This window comes from Capsicum annuum, chromosome 7 (genome assembly GCF_002878395.1).
Source record: "Capsicum annuum cultivar UCD-10X-F1 chromosome 7, UCD10Xv1.1, whole genome shotgun sequence".
Taxonomy (NCBI): domain Eukaryota; kingdom Viridiplantae; phylum Streptophyta; class Magnoliopsida; order Solanales; family Solanaceae; genus Capsicum; species Capsicum annuum.
Window position 1 is genome coordinate 1,457,285 of NC_061117.1, and position 27,400 is coordinate 1,484,684.

At 38.2% G+C, this 27,400-nt stretch overlaps 2 protein-coding genes across 2 annotated transcripts; both read left to right on the plus strand.

Annotated features, from left to right (window-relative positions):
* The first annotated feature begins 796 nt into the window (after positions 1 to 796).
* Positions 797 to 13,134, plus strand: LOC107855218 (protein MULTIPOLAR SPINDLE 1). The gene is made up of 11 exons (XM_016700210.2): positions 797 to 1,130; positions 1,560 to 1,617; positions 2,669 to 2,815; positions 2,928 to 2,987; positions 3,248 to 3,333; positions 3,437 to 3,491; positions 4,045 to 4,158; positions 5,247 to 5,439; positions 6,576 to 6,646; positions 6,914 to 7,128; positions 12,716 to 13,134. Exons 1-10 carry the CDS (start codon positions 924 to 926, stop codon positions 7,096 to 7,098), a joined length of 1,176 nt encoding a protein of 391 aa, XP_016555696.2. The 5' UTR covers positions 797 to 923; the 3' UTR covers positions 7,099 to 7,128; positions 12,716 to 13,134.
* Positions 12,670 to 14,101, plus strand: LOC107855217 (receptor-like protein 56). The gene is made up of 2 exons (XM_047393434.1): positions 12,670 to 13,043; positions 13,963 to 14,101. The coding sequence occupies exons 1-2, from the start codon at positions 12,670 to 12,672 to the stop codon at positions 14,099 to 14,101; spliced, it is 513 nt and encodes a 170-aa protein (XP_047249390.1).
* Positions 14,102 to 27,400: the final 13,299 nt, after the last annotated feature.

Consider the following 27,400-nt stretch of genomic DNA (forward strand, 5'->3'; position numbering starts at 1 on the left):
GGATGAACTCCTGAATTGACTGTGGCTCCGGCACTGCATACACTTGAAGTATATACACATATGACTAAAGTTAACCAGTTTTACTCGAACTTCCATCATTTTCCCCTATACGTCAAACGCTTTTGCTGACTTAAAGTCATTTTTACTTAAAACTTCAATCATATTTGAAGTCTATTCAGTTCATTTTCTCGTGAAGTTCAAGGATTTTTGCTTAAATTAAATCATTTTTGTCTAAATTTCAATCATATAGAACTTAAAATATTTTTATACCCAATTTTAGATACCGCATATCTAAAGTTATTCTGAATTAGGAGTGTGCATCGTTCGGTTCGATTCGGTTTTATGTATTATCGATTTGGTTTATTAGTTTTCGATTTTTAAATATGCTAAACCAATAAAATATTTTTTATCGATTTTCGATTTATCGATTTTTAGTCCTTAATAGTTCGATTTCAGTTTAACCGATAAGAAAATACTCACGAAATAGAAAAATAGTAACTAACATGAAAAGAAATCGAATCTTAGTTACAGCCAAAATCATTCATGATTTGTTTTAATTTACAAGAATCTCATGTTTGAACTAAATGTTATTTAGAAGAAATTAAGAGAAAATATACATACATATATATAGGTGTAAAATAGTAATTTAATATATTCTTATTGGATTATCAATTTATCCAGTAACCGAATAAGAAAAAATTATATCAAACCAATAACCCAATAATTTTCTTTTATAAAATCATTACAAAATCGTTAAATCAATAACAATAAATCAATAATACCTTTATCAGTTCGATTCATTAATCAGTTTGATTTTTGCACACCCCTAATACATATCCATTTTTTTTTTCTTTTTAAATAACGATGCTCAAATACGTATAAATACCGTACTCCCGCCATTTCTCTCCACATAGAGAAATCAAATGGAAATTGTGAGAGAACAAGCGAAGAGTAACTCCGATGAATCACTCAAACTCGCAGTCGCAATGGCGATTCTCCGATCAAAGCTCCTCCACAAACCTCCGTCAGCACCGCCGCCGCCTCCTCCGCCTTACTCCTCCACTGCCGCTGCTGCCACTGCCGCTGCAGCTTCTTCCTCCGATGATGACGCTCTTAAATGGAAACGAAAAGTGAGTTTCCTGGACTATCACTGTGTGCGTTTTCAAAATTTAGCTCACTTTTCATACTTGAAAGTGAACAATTAATAATTGAAGTGTATTTTGATAAATAATTGGTGATAATTGCTCACTCTAGTTCACTATTCTATTATCTCGTGAAGTTGTTGCGCGGATGAATTTCTGTTTATTTTAGAGTCAAAAGGTGAAAAACAACATGTAAACTATTTATTTTTTTTGAGTTTCGTGCCTGAACTATCACCGTGTGTGTTTTCAACTATCTCGAACTATTTATCGAAATATACCTCACTTTTCATACCTGAAATATCGCGATAGTTCAAGTAGAAAAAGTAAACAATTAGTACCTGAAGTGTGTTTTGACGTTATCTGCATATGACGAATTTCAATTAGTTTAATTTAATTTTTTTAAAAAAAAAATTGAAGGCTAAAGAGCGTAAACAAGAGATTGTCAGACTTAAGGAAGATCTCAAAGTAGCGGAAGGTTAGTTTTTTTCACGTTCATTATTATTTAATTTAAATAAATTTATTTTACTTCTATTTTTTTAATGTGAATATTGAAAATTTTGGCAATTGCAGCAATTTTAGTGTGTATCTGTTGTTATGTATTTGATTCCAATTGTCAAGTTGTGTAGTTATGAATTCCGACCTCAGAACTTTGTGGCAGCTTAATTGTGTTTTTCGATTTTAAATCGGAATTGCAATGATATGGAGAGTTCCCTGAGGATTTTGTTAAATGTTTGATTTTGGTTTTGCAATGATAAGCAGAGTTTTTTGAGGATATTGCTAAATGTTTGATTTTGATTTTGCAATGATAATCAGAGTTTTCTGATGACTTTGCGAAATGTTTCATTTCGATTTTGCAATGATAGCCAGAGTTTCTGAGGATTTTGCTAAATGTTTGATTTCGATTTTGCAATGATAACCAGAGGTTTCAGAGTTTTTGAGGATTTTGCTAAATGTTTGATTTCGATTTTGCAATGATAACTAGAGGTTTCAGAGTTTCTGAGGATTTTGCTAAATGTTTGATTTTGATTTTGCAATAATAATCTGTAGTGTTTTGAGTATAGTCTGTATAAATAGATTCATTTTGAACAACTAATTTTTAATGTTTAATTTATTTTATTTTTTATTTTTGAATAAGATGGTTCACAGTACCATATATTTAAAAAAAGTGCATCATGCAAGTGTTATTTCTTCGATAGCTCGGGATTGTGATCCCTAAGAGAATTGATCCTCCAGCTATTTTCTTGAGTATATGTTGTTATGTGTTCAATTTCCATTTCAAATGTCAACTGTGTATTTCTGAAATTCTAGGTTCTAAGTATCTGATTGGTTTGCTATATTTCAACCTCAAAAAATTTGTAACTTATTGTGTTTTTCATTTTAAAATCAAAATCGAAATGATAACAAGAGTTTTCTGTGGTATTTTTCTCTATGTTTGATTTCTCTGTACTAATCTGCTATCTGTATAGCTAGATTCATATTGATCTGCTATAATCTTTTGATAATTTACCTTTTCTTTCTGGAATAAGATGGTTCACAGTATGATTTATTTCCAAAAAGTGCATCATGCAAGTGTTATTTCTTTGATGAGTTGGGATTATTGAGCCCTAAGAGAACTGGAGATTGTTCTGATCAACAGTTCAGTGATGTGTTGCGGAGAAGGTTTCTCAGACAAGGTTTTGTTTCTATGGAATTCTGCTGTATTTATTAGTCTTAAGTTGTGAATTTCTCCCTCAGTAATTCTGTGCACATTAGCTTAATCCGATGACTTGTTGTATATTTTTCCAGTGAGGATTAAGGAAAGAAAGAGGAGAAGAACAAATGATTCCCTGCTTCACCGAATTTCAGGTGAAAATCCGGTTAGAGTTCTTCTTATGGATGTAAATTTATCTTTCCTTTTGATGATTAACTTGCAAAGTGATGATTCTTAGAAAGTTACACTGAGTTGAGATCTTATCATACCTCAGCCATTCTGTGATAAATGTCATTTACTATGTGTGCTGTAATTTGATCTCTGGAAAACACTAGGCCCTGTTTGGAAATTTTGCTGAACATGAATTTTCAGATATCGATGAGAAGTATGAATATTGTCTTTTCTTAAATGGCAGAACGTGACAATGAAACTAATGTCGAGCAACTGAGCACTTCAGTTGATTTTCTCTTGGAGCTTTGTGACACTCTTTCTCCTCAAAGTGTATGTTGCTTCTATTAACCCAAGCTACTGATGCGTTGTCTTATGTTATGAATATGATTTCGATGTCTCATCTCACTTGGATTTTGCACTAAATATGTTGCAGTTGGAGGAGGGTAATTTTAAAAACTGGTGCCACCAAGCTGTGGACTTTATTCTTGGTAATGACACAATGTTCACTTCCTTTTGCCTTCCTGTGTACAAATTTTCATGTGCAACATCTCGAAATATAAACTTGAATTCCTGATATATTTTTTTGTTTCTAATACACCAACAATTAATTTTTTCACAGAAGTACTGTTATTTTCTAATTTTTTAGTGTTGAGCATTGTGATAGAAGCTGAAATCAAGGGGTTAATAAGTGAATGTATTATCTGTTCTGAAACTTAAATGAAAAAAAGATTGTCTAGTGAAGCTTCGTCCTAAGATTTAAGTTTTCAAGGAAAGATTGCTCTTAAAGACTGCAATTTGAGAACCATCTTCATGGTTTGTACTGCCATTTTAATTGAACTTTACTCAAATATGCAAACAGTTCACGGTTTACTCTTCTTTGTCAACACCTTAATGCAAGTACTGGACCATTTCACTGCATAGCTTACTGAAATTTCAGTTGTAATATTAAGATAGCACCAGATGGGTTGATCTATTACTATCTAGTCTTCTTCCCTTGATGACTTCCAAATTCTACTGCATTTGTATTATACTATTTTAAAGGTACACTGGCTACAATGTCACCAACCGAAAAGAACAGAGAACCCGTGGAAGGCATTATCAACAGCTTAATCATGCGTTTGTTGAGAAGAATGTGCAGTGCCTTGCAAGGAGATGGTAATTATGTAGTCTTGTTTTTATTCATACTAGGTTTTCGAAGACCATCTTCACCATAGCAGATTGCGAAAGTATATTTTTATCTACCTTTACTAATGGTAGAATCAGCATGTTCAATCAATTACGCTGCTTATATTATGTACTCTGAAAACTTATCAATCCTTGCCTACTGTAACATGTAGAAGTAGAAGTACTATTTAGGTTGAAGAAGAGAATATAGCTTCTTGATGCTACGCAAACCTATTAGATCTTCATTTCTATGGACTTCCATGAACGTTATATGTCAGAGCAAGCAGACTTCAAATGTAAACATTCTCAGCAGAAAAGATTTCAGAATCATACTGCTCTGTAGCTATGAAAGATTTAGTAATTTTATACCCATAAATTCTCTAAGTGTTCATACTTAAGAAATGACACCGTGAAGTTCTTAACTGAGTTCCGAGATTCCTGCAGCAAGCAATTATAAGATTTTGGTAGATATGCCCTGGAATATGCATATACAGAACTAAGAAATGGTTTCAGCATGATACTGAGAAAAGTTCTTTGGTTTGATACATATTTAATGGAAGCAAATCAGTTTTCTATAATAATGGATGTTTTTTTTATTATACTCTGATCTTCCTGTTTGTACATCATTATTAGATGGAATCTGAGTTTAAGATGTTAATTTAACTTACCCGTTACCATAGTAGCAATAACTTAGTAAAGCAGTGGCAAAATCGTTAAACAAAGCTGAACTCTTAAAATTTATGGAAGTTGTATAAAGATATTATTGGTAGAACAGTGTAGATAGTTTTTGGACATTTCAAAACAATTATAGTATGGAAAATTTTGGCAGAGGCAATTAACATTTGTGATGAAACTATCTGCTTAGTGTAGAAAGTCACCCTGATAACTTTTCCAGCAGAAACAAAAAAATGGTTGTTTTCACGTCTATTAAATCCCCCAATGTAACTTACTTATATTTCCTTCTACATAGCTTCTTAACTATTGATTTTATAACACGTCTATTAAAATTCCAGTGTAACTTACTTATATTTCATTCTACATAGCTTCTTAACTCGTGATTTTATAATGACATGTTACAGAATCTCATCACTTTGACACAGCTGTTCAGTTCTATATTCAACATTTGATGCGTAAGATCGGAAATGAGGCTTTTGTCGGCCAGCGTCTAATATTTGCAGTTTCTCAAAGAATTTCTGCAATTGCAGAAAGTTTGCTTTTCATGGATCCATTTGATGCTGCCTTTCCAAGTATGAATAACTCTATGTACATGATGTAAGTCCCACCAGCTTGTATATACTTACTCGTCTTTATTGTTCTTTTATGCTTCTTTGTAGCTGCTTCTTACTTTCTTATCACATAATTGAGGGCTGCATAATTGGAAGGAAGGAGAAAGGGGCAGTGGGAGTCATGCCCGCAAATTTGTATGGGAGATTCCCACTGCTGCCTCTAGGCTATAAGCCTGTCTTCTTGTTTGTTAAATGCCGTCTTCCTTCACTCGTTGAAATTTGTTTCTTTGCTCGTGATAGTGGATGTACATTATTTTGGTCCTTACTCTTGACGAAATTTCTTGTCCTCTATCTATGACATATATTTTCCTTTCTGGTCATTGACATCTTTCCATGTGCTTTTTTTTCCTGTTTCTAGCTTGGAGTTTGAAAACAATATGATTTTTATATCTGTTTTGGACTGCTTGTTCCTACAGACTTCCCCATTTGAAGGTATTTTTAAGCTGAGAAGTTGGAATTTGTTCCTTCAAATTTGGAGTTCCTACGGGGAGTTTGATATTTACTTTGAGTTGGCTGTGTCGTTCTTTCTTTTGTTAGTTAAGCTGACATAAAGTTTGCAATGGTTGTGTATTGCGGTATTAGTATAATCATCTTTTTCTTCTAGTATCCGGTAGTGGATTGATCGCTACTGTATTTTTCGGTCATCTTCACAATCTTATTGATTGTAAATGGTGGTTTTAGCTGCAGGATTACTTGGTGTGTGCTCTCCTTGTTTTGTCTATATAGTTATTCATTGCTTGAAACACTGCAACGATTAAGTTATCAGAGGCTGTGCCCTTCAGATATTATATTATGCTTTTTACATGAACAAAGCACTATATTCTGCCTGAATTGCTAGACTACTTAGTTAACTTGGGGATGTTCATACACCTCAAGGTTTATCATCAGAATCGTGTTTAAACTTCACACTTTGAACCATAGCTTAAGCTTGCAAAATTTTGTTCTATAAGAGGCTGTAATAATAATGTGGCATACAGTTTGTTGTCTAGTATTTGATCTTTTACTGCATCCACGTTTGCTTCTTCACTCCCTCGCTTCCTTCCCAAATGAATTTTCTTGGAACTGTAACACAATTAAAGGAGATTTAAAAAGTTTTTTCTTGATATGTGTTCTCCATGGCAGGATCCAGCTTATTGAATTTCTGGTTACAGATTATTTGTTAACCTGGTCAAACACTGGAGATTTCGAAATAAGTGAGCTTCTTTTAATCATCTTGATCCAGTAATGCTTTTCTTTCTTCATAATCTATATCCTCTCCATCCGCCTGGTCTGAGGCAGTTCTGCCTCCGGCTGAGGAAATTTCAAATTGATAGGCTATGGGTCGTAAACATACTGTATCTGAGATATATGCCCACAAGGATAACTAGAAGTTACGACAAATGGCCTATTGAAGGATCATTTTCATACTGTTAATGACGGAAGTGTACCTAACATATCCATACGTCATATTTACTTTGTAGGGCTTTTTGAAGAATGGTTTGTATCAGTTCTCCAAGGAAGAAAAGCATTGGAACTACTAGAAAACAGGAATTCTCTTTATGTACTGTACATAGATCGTGTAATTGGAGTTGTGGCCAAGCAAGTGGGGCAGTTGTCATTTCTGCAAAAGCTAAGTCCGCAGATTCTTGAGAACTTGTATAGCTAAGCTCTTACCTGGACCTTTCCCTTGTGAACTGTAAGTAACTTGCTTTCAACACAATTCTTCTTTTATTGTCCATTGAAAATTCAGCCGTGTCATCGTAAATTCTTTTTTACTGTTCAAGAGTCTTTTTAAAATTGATTCACAGAGCACCAAAGATCAAAGTTCTATTAAAGTGAAAGATGCTCTTTAAATGTGAAAAGATTAACCAGCATGTAAATAGTTAATCCACCTCTACATGACATTAGCACAGCATCATGTGCCGAAAGCCAGAACAAAATCCCACATCTCTTTATGCTGAACCCGATTCCAAGTTGAAATATGCTCCACCAAATTACCGGCTTTAAGTTAATCTTTGACTTCCCTATGGCTTCACTACTTTTCATTACACATAAACTGCTCAAGTTATTGGTATTACTGAACATACTACGTTGTTGAGATCATCTAGCATAAAGGAGGTTGTTGGACGGTTTGACTTTTGTCTCTTTGTAATCCAGACATGTTCCTTTCTCATTTTCTTTACTTTCTTTGTGAAATCTGGGGGTGGGGATCTGAATCAGATTAGTTTACTTACAAACAAAGAATTCCTGTTCTAGTACTTTCTATTGTCTTTCCATTCCACCTTTTGAGTTGTCCGTCCCCACCTTGTTCATATTTCTAACTACATCTTGAAGGGTGATTACACAGTCATCCAAGCATTTCATCCTTTTATGACAGATAACTACTACCAAAAAGTTCATTATGTTTAAAAGGTGGAAAAAAGGTGTATAGTATTGGATACACTTTCTGCTTTTTGCTTGATATATATGTATATGTCCTTCCCAACTTCCATCTAATCAAATTAACTTGCTCCTAGCTACTACATTTTACGTAATCTCTCTATCGAATTCGTGCTTAGTAGACATGATTCTAGTGAAAGCCGTACTGTTCCTCTCATTATTCGCAACTCTCTTACTGTCCCATTACTACAAAGCCTCAGCTTCTAATGACATTCCGCCATCCACTTCAAAACCTATAAGCCAAACTCCAATGCTGGAGGAGGGGGGAATATGTTGCTCTAAAACTCAAGATTTTAACGTCCAGATTAAGAAGAGATCACGATATGTCCCAGCTACGGCTGTTCCCAATATGAATTCTCGTCCAACATCAAGATCATCATCAGCTATTGGAAAACAAATTTCTTCATTTCAACTGTTTTCACCTCTGTTTTTTCCCCTTTCACTTTGTTTCTTCGTGCTAATATGGTGAAGGCTACTCGCTGGACAACTCAATAAAATAAAAAAAAGATGCAGTTTATGCTATCTTATTTGGACAGATATAATATAATGTTGAGCTCTTTTTAGTTTTTCCTTAATAGTTTTTAAATATTCTACACTAGTGTATCTTCGACCTTGTGGTCAGGCTTTTACCCGGACCCCGCGTATAATAGAAGTTTTAGTGCACTGGGTTGTCCTCTGTATCTTTGACCTTGAGCTTGAATGGATTGTTTATCTATCTATCCTTCTTTTTGCTTTAGGATAAAGTGGCTTAATACTTTTTGTGTAAGTTGTAATACATGTTAGCAAATGGTATTATAAGATGCTTTCCCTTGCATTGCCTTGCTTTTAGGCAAATAGTAAATAGTGTAAACTGTATTGGAATAAAAATTAAGATTTGAAATGTTAAAATGTTGAAATGTACCTTAGTTTTGGCACATGAATACTTTAATTGTTTGCCCCATGTCTTGAAATCTATGAGGGTCATTTGCACTTGTGCCACTATTTGTGTTGGTCTTTAATTTATATTCCTCGTAATAAATAACTTTGTAGTAGGACATAAGATTATATTTTTGTATCATAATATCCTATATAAGTTATGCCCAAGCATGACTTCAGTTTCTAAAGAAGTTATGTCTCACTAAGCATAATTTCACTTCATTGTATCTTTTTATGTAGTTTCTGATTATACTACTTTATTCTTAAAATTTATATAAGTATAAATTATGTTCGTATCACATAAAAGTTAGATGAATCGTCTCCGCTAGACATAAAAAGCATATAATTTTGTCTTAGATAGGAAGGTCTGGAGGGCGCGAATTTCGGCAGAGGATTAGGGCCAGTTTGGGTCGCTAGTGTAGGGAATTACTTGGTGGGGGTTTTATTCCTGTTATGATTCCGTCTTCCGTGTTCCATGTTTTATTACGAATCTGTGTGCTTTCCTCTGCTTTATATTACTTATGGGTGCCGTATTTGTGTTATGTAATCTGCTTCTGTGCTTTACTATGTGTTTGTGTGGTATCTCGTGTCTTGAGCCGGGGGTCTATCGGAAACAGCCTTTCTACTTCATCAGAGGTAGAGGTATGGACTGCGTACATCTTAACCCCCCAGACCCCACTAGGTGGGAATACACTGGGTTTGTTGTTGTTGTTGTTGCTATCAAATACAATGATTTGATGATAATTGGTAAAAAAATCAAAAGAAACATTAATAATTTCAATATGCATGTATATAGTTTTCGGAATGCTCATTGTTGAAAGTCACAGAATCATTATCAAATTACATATGACATTATTAATTCAGTCAAGATAGATTAGTCCTAGAGTATCTAGAGAATAGCAAAAAGAAATGTGTAATTGGGGAGACCTTCTACTAGTCCAAGATCGTTAATTAAGATCGAAAGATTCAACTAAAGAAGAGGAAGCTATGTAAAGAGAAGGAAGATCTTTAATATGGAGAACACTATTTGAATTGGTTTTATCTTTGGTTGTTTCTTGATTGGTTATAGATGTACAATATGACTCCTATTTATACTTGCCTATGGATTATTCTAGATATTCTTCTAGATACATCTAGAAGAAAATTCTAGTGACTTTCTCTTCTACTCCAGATATTTTCACAAAGTTCTTATCCAAATGACTACACCATTCTTTTCTAGACTCTTCTACCTTGAATTATCTAGAATATCTTAATATTTCTTCAACATGATTATCCTAGAAATTAAACTAGATATTCTAGAAACTTTACTAGAAAATCTATGATATTAATTCACTAGACTATTCTATAAATTTAACTAGAAAACTTAGATATTCATTCTTCCAAAAAATCCACTTTATATATTTTTCACAGAATAAAGAAATTTTATTTTATCTAAATATAAATACATTGATAACCTATTGATTCAAAAGGATTATTAATAATACAACAACAATATATCAGTGTAATCCCACAAGTAGGGTCTGAAGAGGGTAGAGTGTATGCTAACCCTCGTAGAGATAGAGAGGTTTCCAATAATGTGTGTAATTTTCTTAATGACAATTGATTTTAGGGTTTGTGTTTGGAAAAATGTGTTGTTGTAGTTTATTTTTTTTCCTCTCTAATTAATTCTGACACATGATAGGCTAGTGATATAATTTTTGAAGGGTGAACAAATCTTTTGGTTCCTCATTATTGAAAAAATTTAATTTTGATCATTGCATTTGTATATGACTCATTATATTTAATCTTCAATTAACCAAACACTGTGCCTTTTCTCCCTCAAAGTAAAAAATATGTTATTATATGCATACGGCTCATTACATTTAATCTTCAATTAACAAAACTGTGTGCCTTTTCTCCCTCAAAGTAAAAAATATGTTATTGTATGCAAGGTTAGACTGCGTGCAATAGACCTTTTTGGTCCGACCTTCCTCGGATTCTCACTTGTAGCGGGGGCTTTAGTGCACCAGGCTGCCTTTTTAAGTTCTTGAGAACTCATTTAGCTAATTATTGACTTTCAGCTTTCCCTTTTGTACTGTAAGTAACTTGCTTTTAACACAATTCTTCTTTTATTTTGCATAGAAAATTTAGCTGTTTAATGCTTTGTTACTTAAAATGCAAGAGGTCTTGTCTAGTTAATTCCCAGGTCATCAATGATCAAAGCTAATCCTTTTCAACTAAAATCTAAGTTCTCCTTGGAAGTTGACCTCAATGTTTTCCATACTTGTACTGAACTTCATGATGACTACACTTACATACCATTTTATAATTGTCATTTGTTCTACATGTTTTTCCATTTTCTATATCCCTCTCTCTTTTGGGGGTTCTGGAGAAGAGCTGGACCATAAGGGTCTATTGTACACAATCGTACCTTGCATTTTTGTCATCATGGAAAAAGTGAAAGATTCTTTTTAGACGTGGAAAGATGAAACAGCATGTAAAGAGTGAACTTGGACAAAATCTACATGACATTAACCTGCATCATGTGCCAAAAGGTAGAATAAAATCCCACATCTCTTTATCCTGAACCTGATTCCAGTTTGAAATATTTTCCACCAAATTGCTGGCTTAAGCTTATCTTTGACTTCCCTTTGGCATCACTACTTTTCATTACATGCAAATTTCTCAAGTTACTGGTATTCCTAACACACCAAAGTACTTGAAATCTTGCATAAAGGAGGTTATTGAAACTTTTGACTTTTGGCTCTTCAATTTGTAGTTTAATCTTGACATGTTCTTTTCATTTATGTACTTTTCTTTGTTTACTTATAAGCCAAAGAACTCCTATTCTGGTATTACCTATTCTTTCCCAAAGTTGCTTGGACTCTGCACTTTCGGGGTTGCACCCCGTGTCGGCACGACATAGTGTGGGTGTGGTGTGAGATTCGTATCTGATTTGGTCAATCGATTTTGGATACTTTGACCAAGATCATCGAGAAATTCTAGACAGATACAATGAATTTTGTAGTATGAACAACAGCTAAGTGAAATTGAAGAAAATGGACACCTTATATATAAAAATTTTCATGTTATTCCTTTTCATTTTACAACCTTCCAAAATTCTCCTCTTGATCAATATTTTCTCCTCAGACTCTCTTCGGAATATCCCATAATTTAGGTTTTCTAACTCTATTTTTAAGCATTTAAATTGTTTTTAGCCGAACTCCATACCCGTATCCATGTCTAGATCTGTATCCCGAATCTTAAAATTTATATTATGAAGGAAACGACCTTTAGATCTACACCGAGTCCAAGCAACTTAGGTCTTTCCATCCCACCTTTTGAGTTGGTCCGTGTCCCCACCTTGTCTATCTTTCAAACTACATTTGAAGGATTACTAATACCAAAAAGTTCATTATACATGAAAGGTGCAAAAAAGGTGTATTGTATTTGATACACTTTTGCTTTTTACTTGATATATATCTATATATAGAGAGATAAACATCTAGTACCTCGAACTATGACCAAAGTTGCTACGACATACTCCAATTTCACAGGGATTCTATTACCTCCTGAACTCAATTTTCGCGTATTTTTGTCACCCTTTGTACTGCTGACGTAGCACCTTTATTACATAAATGGGACCCACGTCAAAGGGGTCACGTCAACTAAAAATATTGACTAAAAGGTGTTAGCTAAAAAAGTTGACAAAATTACGCTAAAATTTAGTTTGGCGGTAATAGGACCCCCGTGTTAGTGTATTCCTACATCACTGGATTCGATGTCTCAAGCAATGCTCTTACCGGTAAAATCCCTGAGAAAATCGACCTTTTAAGAGGAATCCCATTCCTGAATCTCTCACATAATAATCTTACCGGGCTGATCCCAAAGACTATCGGCGAGAATGATTTCACTCGAGTCATTGGATCTCAGTTACAACCATTTCACAGGTGAAATTCCAGTGACATTGACACTGTTGGACTTTCTCGCGTATCTCAACTTGTCTTATAACAATTTGAGCGGACTGATTCCAACCAATCCACATTTTGACACTTTGTATCAAGACGGAACAGCATATATCGGGAACAAATACTTATGTGGTGCTCCTGATGGGATGAGCTGCAGCAACAGCAACGGACCCTCTACCAACGAAACAGCTGAGAACAGATACGATCAAGAAAATGTCCTTTTTGTTGTAGTTATATTCTCGGGTTTTGTAACAGGAACATCTGGTGTATTTCTGCTGTTATATTTGATAGATGACAACTGGAGGAATAGGTATTGGAGGGCAGTACACGAAATTGTGTTGAAAATAGTGAACTGTAAGCTATGATATGTGCATATACTAAATACTGCATATTCCAATGCACACTCATAATGGTAGCGTCTAACAAGCAAAAGTTGGAACTCAAACCCGATATCTTACCATCACAAAATGCTTGGTCTCTCATATCGTCATCATATCATCATGGTGCATTGATACAATGTTATGAATGAGAAGAGTTATCGAGAAGGTTGATTAGCTGAAGTAACAAGTTATCGACAAGGAAGCACTAGTTAAATTTGAAAGTTAGTACTGTTTGCTGTTCCGAGAGTTAGTACTGTTCACTCAGTTATTATTTTGTTACTGCTTTGTTAGCTGTAGTTTCTATTCGATTACGTGATGTATTATAAATAAGAGATGTAAGATACAATTGAACTCATTCATGATAATACACAAACACAATGTCTTACCCTCATAGTGAGATGAACTCGAGCCTTACAGCTTATCATTATGGTACCCGTTGTCTTTGATATAGTGTATCGGACACAAAGCTAACATTTGTCCCTCAAGCTGGACTCATCCACAGATAGGGCTGGACATATTTTGGTTTAAATCGAAAAAACCAAAAAATCGAATCGAAATTTAATTTTGGTTTGGTTTTTTGTTTTTTCGAATTGGTTTCGGTTTCAAATTTTAGAAATTTGGTTAAACGGTTTGGTTTTTGGATTTACAAAAAAAGAATTCGGATAAACCGAAAAATTGAAATTATATAAATAATATATTATAATATATATAATTTAATATATATGTAAATATACTAAAAATATAATATAATATAATATGATATAGCATATAAATATATAAATTATAATCATTTAGTAACCCTAAATCCTAATATACTGTTTTGCTTTAGACCCTAACATTAACGTGAAGGCTGCGACAGCGCTCAACCATCCTCAGTTCGTCAATTCATTTGAAATTTCAACATCGTCAACGACAGTTGTTTGCTCAGTTCGTCACTACTGTCGGCAATCGCTGCCGAGTGCGGCCACTGCCGTCACGCCAACGATGATGACTCAGCGAGGTCGATATTTATGGTTATTTCATGCATGTTGAATTAATTATATTTGGGAATGAAAATTAGGTTTGAAAAAAAGATTATTTTTCTAGAAAAATCACCAATTTTAAATGCTCACTACTTTAATCTTTAAAACCGAAATAACCGAACCGAATTTGTAAAAATTGGACCAAACTGAAATAATTTTGGTTTGGTTATGATTTTCATTTTCGTCAATCCGAAAATCAAAAAACCGAACCGATATTCAATAATCAAACCGAACAAACCGAATGCCCACCCCTATCCACAAACCATCGTCATCACCAAAGTATGCATCATGAAGTGAAACTACATGCTCATGCTTAGTGTACCAAAAACGCTTATAACCAGCATCGTCAAGAACTTAATATCATAAACATGCTATGAAAAACAGTTACTGACAATACGGATCTAGTTGGACCCCAATAGAAACACGACACCGGGGCAATCAAAAAAAATAATCATAGTATTAGATAAGTATACAACAGAGAAATCAACATCCTTTACAACTTCTGTTCATGGTACATGTTTCACTATTTTTAACACGATTCTGTCTATGGCCCTCTAGTACGTGCTCCTCCAATTGTCCTTCATCAAATATAAGAGCAAAAACAATCCAGAAATTCCTGTTACATAGCCAAAGAATATAACTAAAACAAACAGGAAATTTTCTTGATCACACTTATTACCTAGTCTTTTTGTCTCTATTGCAATTCGAGATCTAGCCTCGTGTTGTTTTCATCCTCTTCATTGTCAGTTTCAACACACACTAAGATATAAATCTTGTAGATCTTGTATCATTACACATTTGTGCTACATTAAAAGATGATCATATTTAGACCAATCGGTTCAGACACCAGACAGCCCGTACCCACCCATGTTGTTTCGCCCTAAATGGAACGACTCTCTTAGTTACACTACGCCCTGATCCGAGTCCCAAGGATATGAACTTCTTTTGAAACTCTTTATATAACTAATCATCTTGACCTCGATAATTAAGTCACCATACGACGATCAACAATCATTCACAGAACTTGTACTTTTATTTTCTCACATATAACTATTTTTTTATTTAATGTCCATGACCCGATAGTACAACACGTGCAACGAATGTGCCGAGAAACTAGTGTCACAAAAAGCAATAGCTACACACTTGCCTAGTTTTCAACACTAATGGCATATATAATGATATTTACTCAAACAGGCATGCCAATTTTTCAAACCTAGATGATGTGATAGAGGACTTTGTCAAAGTCATCCAACTTATATTTAAACAATTTGATAATTGTTGGTAGTAATAGTGAAATGAAGACACCTTCCAAACACTTAGTCCATTTTTTTTCGAGAATTTTGCATTATTATAATCTAAGCTATTGACTGTGGAATGCAATCTTTTTCAATTCAATAGTATAAGCCTAAACCAAATAAAGCCTTTTTCTCCATGAATCTTAATATTTGACAATCTAGGATATTGTTCATCATCTTGAAGTCATGTGGTTAATGAAATTTTTCCTTATATTTGCTACTCTATTTTACCCTTTTTAGCTCGTTGGTGGTTGCTATGAAGGAGAAAGAGCAGCACTAATGAGCTTCAAATCCTTGCTGACTGATCCATCTAATCGGTTATTGTCACAACCCGAATTGAGGCCCTGACCGTGACGAGCATCCCGAACCATGAAGGCTCGGACACCCTTCTAACTTGAAATCATATACACCATTCACACGTGAATAAGGAAATACAAAAATTGTAGCAAGACAGAATCATGGTCATAAATCTGATATGAATTTAGCATTAGAGAACGAAATCTAAAACTAACTAGCAACATCTGCAAACCGTCTGCGAAATCTTTACTACATGCTCTCTAACACAATCTAAAAGCTGGGACAAGGCCCTCAGTAGGCCAAAACCATATCTAATAATATTTGTCTGAAAGTAAACAGGCCTTCTGGAATAAAGAAGGCTCACCAACTGGATACTGTAACTCTGTCTGATAAAATCTATTACTTTTCTGGACCCCTAGACCGAGCCTCAGAAACTGGAGAGAGGAGTGAGAGTCAATACAGATGTATTGGTACTCAAAGTAATCAAAAATAAAACTTTTATATAAGTAAAATTGTGGAGAGCAATTTGTTAAAACATAATGCATAAACAGTTCTCAAAACATATGGGCATTTTTCTGAAAATCATAAATCATTCTGTCAATGCACTGTCTGTTCTTTGTATTAGGTGGCACTCCCCTACAAGTCTGATATTCCACAGGCTATATGGAATTCGCCATTGACTCGGCGGGGAAGCCCCCAACCCAAGTGTGCCGCAAGGGTTGGAGTGTCTGAGTCTGATACGCCACAGGGCACTAGGCCAGCGTATAATAATATACCCGGATCATAAAATCACGCGAACGGGGCATTTTAGAGGAAAATTGGTGTTCTATGGCCCACGATTCCTGGGGTTGGCCCAGGGTGCGGGCGTGCGATGGACCAAAAATTGATCGGGGAGTGCCATAGAGGTTGGGAATCATCCCAGTGTGGTATGTTTCAATTTTTGTTGCCCTTTGGGTGGACAAATGGGTGAAACGGCAGGAACGGGGCATTTTTGGATAAAACCAATGTTCTATAGCCCACGGTTCTGGGGGTGGGCCCTGGGTCCAGGCGTGCTGTGGGCCAAAAATCGACCGAGGCATGCCTGGGAGGTTGGGGATCATCCTAGTGAAGTTCGTTCTAATTTTCGTGGCTATTTGGGTGGACAAACAGGTTAAACGGCATGAATGAGGCATTTTTGGGTAAAATCGGTGTGCTATAGCCTACGGTTTTGGGGTGGGCCCAGGGTTCGAGCATGTAATGGGTCAAAAATCAATCGGGGCATGCCAGGGAGTTTGGGGATCATCCCAATGAGGTTCGTTCCAATTTTTGTGGCCATTTTGGTTAACAACTGGCCAAACTACGCGAATGAGGAGTTTTGGGGAAAAATTGGTGTGTTATAGCCTACGATTGCGGGGGTGAGCCCGGGGTTCGAGCGTTCTGTGGGTGAAAAATTAATCGGAGCTTGCGAGGGAGGTTTTGGATTATCCCAATGCAGTTCGTTCTAATTTTTATGGCCATTAGAGTGGACAAATGAGAGAAACGGAATGAACAAGGCCTTTATAAGGAAAATCGGTGTGCTATGGCCTACGTTTTTGGGGGTTGGCTCGAGGTGCAGGCGTGCGATGGGCCAAAAATTGACTGAGGTGGTCCATGGATGTTAGGGATCGTCCCTATATAGTCCGTTCTAATTTTCGTTGCTCTTTAGGTGGACAAACGGGAATAATAGCACAAATAAGATATTTTTTGGTGAAATCAGTGTGTTGTAGCCCACGGTTCTGGGGGTAGTCCTAGGGTCTGGGTGTGCTGTGAGGAAAAAATAGACTATGGCGTGCCTTGGAGGTTGTGGATCATCCCAATTTGGTCTGTTTTAATTTTTGTGGTCACTTAGGTGGACAAACAGGCAAAACGATGCAAATGGGGTGGACAAACGAGTAAAACAGCACAAATGGGGTATTTTTAGGCAAAATAGATGTGCTATAGCTTACGGTTCTAGGGGTGGGCCAGAGGTTCGGGCGTGCTTTTGGTCAAAAATCAATCGGGGTGTGCTAGAGAGGTTGGGGTCCTCCAGTATGGTCCATTCTAACTTTTGTGGCCCTTTGAGTGGACAAAAAGGTAAAATGGTACAAATGGGGCATTTTTGGGCAAAATCGGTATGTTATATAGCCCACAGTTCTCAAGGTAGGCACGGGGTTCGAGCGTTCTGTGGGCCAAAAATCGATATGGGTGGGCCAAAGGGTGAAGGATCGTGCCAGTGTGGTCCGTTCTAATTTTTCTAGCTATTTGGGTGGACAATCGGGCTGAACGGTGCAAACATGGCATTTTGGGCAAAAATCATTGTACTATATAGCCCACGATTCTCGGGATGGGCCTGGGTCCCAGCATGTTGTGGGAGAAAAATCAACCGGGCCATGCCAGGGAGGTTGGGGATTATCCCAGTGTGGTCTGTTCTAGTTTTAGTAGCCATTTGGGTGAACAAATGGGCGAAACGGCGCTAATATGGTATTTTTGGCAAAATCATTGTGCTATAGCCCAGGGTTCTGGGGGTGGGTCTGGGATCCAGGTGTGTTGTGGGTTGAAATCGACCGAGGCATGCCAGGGAGGTTGTAGATCATACCAATATGGTCTGTTTAAATTTTCATAGCCATTTGGGTGGACAAATAGGCAAAACAACGCAAACGGGGCTTTTTTAGGTAAAAATAGAGTGTTATAACCTACAGTTCTGGGGGTGAGCCCGGGGTCCGGGTGTTCTGTGGGACGAAAATTGACTTGGACAGTCCAGGGAGGTTGGGGATCATTCTAGTATGGTCCGTTCTAATTTTTGAGTCTATTTGGGTGGATAAACGGTCTAAACGGTGTGAACGGGGTATTTTTAGGGGAAATTAGTGTGTTATAGCCCACGGTTCCGGGGATGAGCCTAGGGTCCGGCCATGTTGTGGGTTGAAAATCGATCGAGGCATACCAGGGAGGTTAGGGATGATCTCAATGTAGTCTGTTCTAATTTTCTTGGCCAAATGGTTGGATAAACGGGCAAAACTGCTCGAACGGGGTATTTTTGGGTAAAATTGGTGTGCTATAGCCCACGATTCCGGGGGTGGCCCCGGGGTCCGACCGTATTATGGGCCAAAAATTGACTGGGGCATGCCAGGAAGGTTAGGGATCATCTCTGTATGGTCCGTTCTAATTTTTGTGGCCATATGGGTGGACAAATAGGTAGAATTATGCGAACAGGGCATTTTAGGCTAAATCGGCGTGCTGTAGCCCATGGTTTCAGGGGTGGGCTCGAGTTTCGGGTGTGCTGTATATCAAAAATTAACCGGTACATGCTAGAGAGGTTGGGGATCATCCCAGTATGGTCTGTTACAATTTTTGTGACCATTTGGGTGGACAAACGGGCGAAACAGCACGAACGGGGAGTTTTTGAGGAAAATTGGTGTGCTACAACCCACTATTCTGGGGGTGGGCCTTGAATTTGGGCATGTTGTAGGCCAAAAATCGACCGGGGCATACCAGGGACGTTGAGGATCATCCCAGTATGGTCCGTTCTAATTTTTGTGGCCATTTGGGTGCTCAAACGGGCAAAACGGGGCATTATTAGGAAAAATCGATGTGCTATAGCCCACAGTTCTGGGGTGGGCCCTGGGTCTAGGCGTGCTGTGGGCTAAAAATTGACTAGGGAGTACTCGGGAGGTTGGGGATTGTTCTAGTGTGGCTCAGTCCAATTTTCGTGGCCGTTTGGGTGGATGAAAGGGCAAAATGGCATGAACGGGACATTTTCGACAAAATTGGTGTGCTATAGCCCACGATTCCTGGGATGGGCCCGAGTTTTGGGCATGCTGTGGGCCAAAAATTGATCGAAGCGTGCCAGGGAAGTTGGGGATTATCCCAATATGGTCCATTCCAATTTTTGTGGCCATTTAGGTGGACAAATAGGCGAAACAGCGCGAACGGGGCATTTTTGAGTAAAATCGATGAGCTATAGCACACGGTTCTGGGGGTGGGCTCGGGGTTCGAGCGTGTTATGGGATAAAAATCGTCTGAGACTTGCCAGGGAGGTTAGGGATAGTCCCAGTATGGTCCGTTAAATTTTTGTAGCTATTTGGGTGGACAAACGTGTGAAATGACACGAATGAGGCGTCTTTGGAAAAAATTGGTGTGCCCAAGGTACGGGCATGCTGTGGGATAAAAATCGACCGAGGCATGTTAGGGATGTTGGGGATCATCCCAGTATGGTCCGTTCTAATTTTTTTGTCCCTTTTGGTGGACAAATGGGTGAAATGATGCAAACGGCGCATTTTTATACAAAATCGATGTGTTATATAGCCCAGAGTTCCCGGGATAGGCCCGGGGTCCCAATGTGCTATGGGTCAAAAATCAACTAGGTCATTTCAGGGAGGTTGAGGATTGTCCCAGTATGGTTCGTGTAAATTTTTACGGCCATTTAGGTAGAAAAACGGGCAAAATAGCGTGAACGGGGTATCTTTTAACAAAATTGGTGTGCTATAGCCAACGGTTCTGCGGTAGACTCGTGTTCGGGTGTGCTGTAGTCCAAAAATTGATTGGGCCATTCCAGGGAGGTTGGGGATCATCCTAGTGTGGTCCGTTCCAATTTTTGTGGCCATTTGGGTGGACAAACAGGTGAAATGATGTGAACAGTGCATTTTTTTGGCAAAATTGATATGCTATAGCCCACGATTCCGGAGAGGGACCCGGGGTTTGGGCTTGCTGTGGTCAAAAAATCTACTGAGGCTTGCTAGAGAGGTTGGGGATTATCTCAGTGTGGTCCGTTCTAATTTTCGTGGCCATTTAGGTGGAGAAACAGGCAAAACGACGCGAACAAGGCATTTTTAGGCAAAATTGGTGTGCTATAGCCCACGGTTTTGGTGGTAGGCCTAGTGTCCGGGTGTGCTGTGTGCCAAAAATCAATTGGGGCATGCCAGGAATATTGGGGATCATCCCAGTGTGGCCCGTTGCAATTTTTGTGGCTATTTAGGTGGATAAAAGGGCAAAACAGTGCAAATGGGAAATTTTTTAGGAAAATCATGTGCTATATCCCACGATTCTTGGGGTGGGCTAGGTATCTGGGTATGTTGTGGGCCAAAAATTGACTGAGGCATGCCAGGGAGGTTAGGGATCGTCCAAGTATGGTCCGTTCTAATTTTTGTGCCCATTTGGGTTGTCAAACGAGCGAAACAACACGAACAGGGCGTTATAAGGCAAAATCGATGTGCTATAGCCCACGGTTCTAGGGGTGGCCCAAACATTCGGGCGTTCTGTGGGTCAAAAATCGATCAAAAGGTGCCAGGGAGGCTGGAGATCATCACAGTATGGTCGGTTCCAATTTTTGTGGCCATTTGGGTAGAAAAAAATAGGTGAAACGACGCAAACAGGGCATTTTAGGGAAAAATCAATGTGCCATAACCCACGGTTTTTTGGGTGGGCCTGGGGTTCAGGCATGCTGTGGGCCAAAAATTGACTGGGGCGTGTTAAGGAGGTTGCAGATCATCCCAGTATGTTCCGTTATAATTTTCGTTGCCATTTGGGTGGACAAACGAGCAAAACAATGCGAATGAGAAATTTTTTGGCAAAATTGGTGTGCTATAGCCCAAGGTTCGGGGGTGGACTCGGGGTCTGGACATGCTATGGGTTAAAAATCAACTGAGGCTTTCCAGGGAGGTTGGGGATCATCCCAATGTCGTCCGTTCCAATTTTTATGGCCATTTGGGTGTTCAAACAGGCAAAACGTTGTGAATGGGGCATTTTTGGGCAAAATCGGTATGCTATAGCCTACGGCTTCGGGAGTGGGCCCGGGGTCCGGGCATATTGTGGGCTAAAAATTGATCGTGGCATGCCTGGGAGGTTGGGGATCATCCTAGTGTTGTCCGTTCCAATTTTCGTGACCATTTGGGTGGACAAAGGGGCGAAATAGTGCGAATAGGGCATTTTTAGGCAAAATCGATGTGCTATAGCCCACAGTTCCAGGGGTGGGCCCAGGGCTCGATTGTGATGTGGGACGAAAATCAAACAGGGCGTGGCAGGGAGGTTGGGGATCGTCTAATACCAAAACTCCCCAAGAATACAGGAAACAAACACCAAAATCAGTCCACTAGTTCAAGAACTATGGACCCTTTTGATAACCTATCTCGGATTTGCAAGAAGAACAATAAAGGAAGTGATATCAAGAGTAAAACACACTAAAAAAACAGAAACAACACATGATGAACAAGATCAACACAAGAACACAACTTTCGTATTCAACAAGACATAAAAACATTCCACTACAAATATACAAAGTGCAATAAGATAAAGATAGATAGATAGATAGATAGATAGATAGATAGATAGATAGATAGATAGATAGATAGATAGATAGACAGACAAATGAAGATGTAATATTAACAACCCAAAAGATTATTCCAATTTTGGACCTTTAATATCACACACAACCTAAACCTATATCTTACGTGACCTCAAGGGAACCAGAATCCCCAAGCAATCTCTGTTTCTAAGCGATTCATCAACACAAGGATTCCACCTTGCCCAAGGATTCCACCTTGCTAAGAGGCTCTCAAAAGAGGCTACAAATATCATCAAAAATCTTCCCCAAAATGACCTAATAAGGTTATATTTATAGCTAGGGAAACTTATTGCAAATGACCAAAAAACCCTTGCGAAGGAGCGGATGAACAGTGATGGATGAATAGTAACAGCTTTAGAGTGTGGACTTGTTCTCTACACTTCAAAGCTTGCTCCTTGTATGGGAAGCCCCACAAGCTCGGATATTCACTCATGTCTTCATGTCCTCAGTGCTAAGATGCCTCTTTGACCCATATCATCCTCCCCTCCTTAGAAAGGATTGATCCTCGAATCCAAACCTTGCAAAATGATAGGAAGGACAAACAAACACAAGTTCCTCAAGGTATGAGGGTTAGATTTAGTGTAATGAATCATAGCATTATGCCAAGGTGGCTCAAACTTCACGTATACCCAAACATCCCTCGGGTTCTAAAAAATAATACACCAATCACGAGAAACCCAAATTACATACAAGACATGCTTAGCATCAACATAATCATGCTCACACGATGCACACATGTCATTCCCGAATATGGTTTGAAATGAATCAATATCATACCTCAAGTGATATATGGGATCAAAGGGGTAGGGTATCCATGGACATGGGTAGAGGACATGCTTCTTTTCCTTGAGACTACCACCAATACAATCACATATCCCCTCTATGCTAATATGATCTACAATAAAAACAACTAGAGGGTCATATTTAGTCAATCGGCCAACTTGTTCAACATCACCATTTTCACACATAGTTGGTTGTCATGACTTCCATAAGACAATGTACTATCACTTGCCACAATGGATTCAATACTAGGTGGATCAATTAGTATATCCACAATTTCAAGTTGTACATTATCATCACAAAATAAAGGCACATTCAGTTCACTTAAAGACAAACTATTATTCACACTTAGTTGGCTATTATCCTCATTCACTAGAGTGCAAAAGTTAGTTTGATTACCTTGTAGCTCATGTGGAGCAAGGCCACTCACAAAAATTTGATTAGGAAGGCTTTGATACTCCATCAAGTTATACAACTTCTTGCAAAGAGAGCCTTCCGTCCCTTCCAATCTTCCTTCCATTCTATCCATTATTTGACTATCGATGGAATCAAGCCTTGCCATGATAGATTTAACCCAAGTAGGCATTTCAGCTTCATTCACCATTGTACCTATCAAGATCTACTAAAAAAACAACACAAAAACATCAAACATGTTAAAGGTTAGAAAAAATCAGTCCGCAAGATGTATCAAAATAGTCTGCACACTCTCAAGCTCACACTTTTGAAGTTTCACTCTATTGGCCTCACAAGTGTTGATAACTCGCTTGTACTCCAATGAGGTCACTTGGTTCCAATTGTGTCTAGAGGATGGATTAGATTCTTGTTTTAAACGACTCAAAAAGTAATGTACAAACTTGAACCAAAATGAATACTACGACTCAAAAATGAGAAAAACACACAACAAAAGCTAAACACGAATGAACAAACACAAAGACTAACTTACAATCTAGTAGACGAGTACTAGTTTGCCAATTAGTATTGGAACCAACGAAATTGAAACTAAGGAACAACAAAAGGAAACTACAAAATCTGAAATTTGAGCTTAAGTATGCTGCGTGAACAGTAAAACGTGATGAACGTAGCAGCCACGTATTGATCTCAGTCCCACACTACTTTTGTTGTCCAATTTCAAGTCTTGGTCAATTTTTTTTCAATTTTGACTTTGGTGGGCTTGGTTTTAGGAGAGAAATATAAGTCTTTTAATCCTTTTTTTTCAAATTCAAAAGTGGAAGACTTGACTTTCTTGTACCATTTCCCTAAAACATGGTCCTTAAATCATGGAAGGTTGTTGGAAAAGTGGTTGTTAAAGTCCTTTGAGTGGTTGGAATTGGTTGTAAAAGTCTTGAGAGATCTTGAATTTTGTAAATTTCTCTTTCAAGACTAACAAAATACACTCTCTCTATCTTCAACTTCCAAGATTAAACATCCACTTTTTCTTCAACAATAGATGAAGATGTGAAGAACATAATTTTTGAATCTTGAAGTTCTAAGGTTCAAGTTGGACCCCAAACATCAACAACACCTTTCCAAGATTAAAAATACAACACAATAACCACCATACATGTTCAAACCTTGAACCAACAACACATCACACGTTCAAGTCTCAAACCCGCAACAACAATCAGTCACAATTCGGTTCATAACAACAACATCTACATTTCAAGCTCAGATCTAGATCTAAACTCAAAAGTGTTAGTGATGAAGAAACTAACACTAGAAGCAACAAAAAAAACAAAATGACTTCTAGATCTAGCCAAGAAAACAAAATTTTCGGCCAAGACAACGACAAAATCCAGATTCAGCCAAGAACTAGAACAAGATTTCAATTTTTTGGAATTTTTCAGTTTTCAGTATTTTTTTTATATTTTTTTTTGAATTTTTATCCAAGAAAACCCAAGATTGGTAGTGTAGGAACACAACCATCCGTGCTTTGATACCAAATGATACAATACTAAGTGTGTATCAAGAGATTCCAACTAACACAAGAACAACAACATGAACAACAAAGTGCTAGTGAATCGAAAATGGCCACACACGGCTTCACTAGGCTTGCAACACTTGTTTGAGCTAGAAAGTGAGTTTAACAACAAGAAAAACAAAGACAATATTGCTAGTGAATCAAAATATCCCCACACGGCTTCACTAGACTTTTATATTCAGCAACACAATGTTAACAAGATTTACAAAGAAAGATATAGAAACTTGACACACAATGTTCATTAATCTAAGAACCCTAACAAGAGAAAGAACCCTAAGACTAATAAATATCAATACCAAGTTCATACTTGGACCAAGAGGAACTCAAAGAACCCCAAGAACCTAATTTCTAGCCAAGATATAACACTAGTATCACTCTACTGGGGAGAATTCGATTTTGGCCTCTCCAAATGAGAAAGAAAAGTCAAAAATTTACAAGTCTTTTGTTTCTTGAATAATAGGAATGAACTAAAGCAAGACTAACCCTATTAAATGGCTTATATAGTCACTTAGAAAAGAGGGACAAAGACCGAAATACCCTCGATATTTAGGTGGGTGGGTTTGGGGTATCTTGGTGGGCCTCTTCATATTTTATTAAATATAGGCCCTTAAATGAGCTCACAAGGGCCTCACACATAGCCAAGAATGTGAACAAGGCTTGGAGTCATTGCAACTCACGTGCTTGGATTCGTGTGAAAGGTCTCGAGCTAGGTATTCCTGTATCATCATCCTAGTCTGATCTTCTAATTTTTGTGGCCATTTGGGGGGACAAATGGGCAAAATAGTGCGAATGGGGCATTTTTGGGGAAAATTAGTGTACTATATATCCCATGGTTCTCGGGATGGGCCCGAGGTCCCGACTTGTTGTGGGCAAAAAATTGATCGGGGCATGTCAGGAAGGTTGGGGATTGTTCTAGTGTGGTCTATTCCAATTTTCATGGCTATTTGGGTGGACAGACGAGCGAAATGGTGCGAATGGGGTATTTTTGGAAAAATTATTGTGCTATTGATCCACAGTTATGGGGGTGGGCCCGGCATCCAAGCGTGCTATGGGTCAAAAATTATTTGGGCCAAGTAGGGAGTTTGGGGAACATCCCAGCATGTTGTGGGCCCAGGGTCCCGATGAGCTGTGGGCCAAAAATCGATCGTGGCATGCCAGAGAGGTTGGGGATTGTCCCAGTGTGGTCTGTTCTAAATTTTTTAGCTATTTGGGTGGACAAACGGGTGAAACGGCGTGAACAGGGTGTTTTTCAGAAAAATCGATGTGCTATAGTCCACAGTACCGGGGGTGGGCCTGGGGTTTGGGCATGTTGTTAGCCAAAAATAGATGGAGGTATGCTAGGGAGGTTGTAAATCATCCCAGTATGGTCTGTTTAAATTTTCGTAGCCATTTGGTTGGACAAACAGTCAAAACGGTGCAAACTAGGTATTTTTGGGCTAAACCGGTGTGCTATAACTCACGATTCCTGGGGTGGGCCCGTGCTTCGAGCGTGCTATGCGCCAAAAATTGACATGGGTGTGCCGGGGAGGTTAGGGATCATCCCAGAGTGATCCGTTCAAATTTTTGTGGTGATTTGGGAGGATAAACAAGGTAAATGGCGTGAACAGGGTATTTTTAGGGAAATATAGCCCATGATTTTGGTGGTAGGCCTAGGTTCTGGGCATATAGTGGGTCAAAAATTGACCGAGGCATGCCTTAGAGGTTGGGGATGATCCCAGTATGGTTTGTTCCAATTTTTGTGACCAAATGGGTGGACAAATGAGAGAAACTGCGGGAATGGGGGTATTTTTAGTTAAAATCGGTGTGCTATAGCCCACGGTTCTGGAGGTGGGCCCGGGGTTCGGCCATACTATTGGCTGAAAATCAAATGTAGTATGCCAGCGAGGTTGAGGATTGTCTCAGTATGATCCGTTCCAATTTTCATAACCATTTGGGTGAACAAACAGGCAAAACGGCGTGAATGGGGCATTTTTAGGCAAAATGGGCATGCTATAGCCTACGGTTTTAGGGGTGGGCTTGGGGTCCGAGTGCACTGTGTGCGAAAAATCAATCGAGATATGGCAGTAAGGTTGGGGATCATCCTAGTATGTTCCATTGCAATTTTTGTGATAATTTGGGTGGTAAAACGGGCGAAACAGCACAAACAAAGCATTTTTTAGGAAAATCAGTGTGTTATATCCATGATTCTAGGGGTGGGCTGGGATTCGGGCGTGCTATGGGCTAAAAATTGATCGAGGCATACCAGGGAGGTTGGAAATCGTTCCAGTATGGTTCGTTCTAATTTTAGTAGCCATTTGGGGTGACAAACGGGCGAAAAGGCGCGAATAAGGTGTCTTTGGAAAAATTGATGTGCTATAGCCTACGATTCCGGAAGTGGGAATGGGGTCCAGGAATGATGTGGGACGAAAATCAATTGAGATATACTAGGGAGGTTGGGGATCTTCCTAGTGTAGTGTGTTCTAATTTTTGTCGCCATTTGGGTGATCAAACGGGTAAAACAGCACAAATGGGATGTTTTGGGGCAAAATCAGCATGCTATAGCCCACGGTTCTTAGGGTAGGCCAGGGGTCCGATTGTGCTG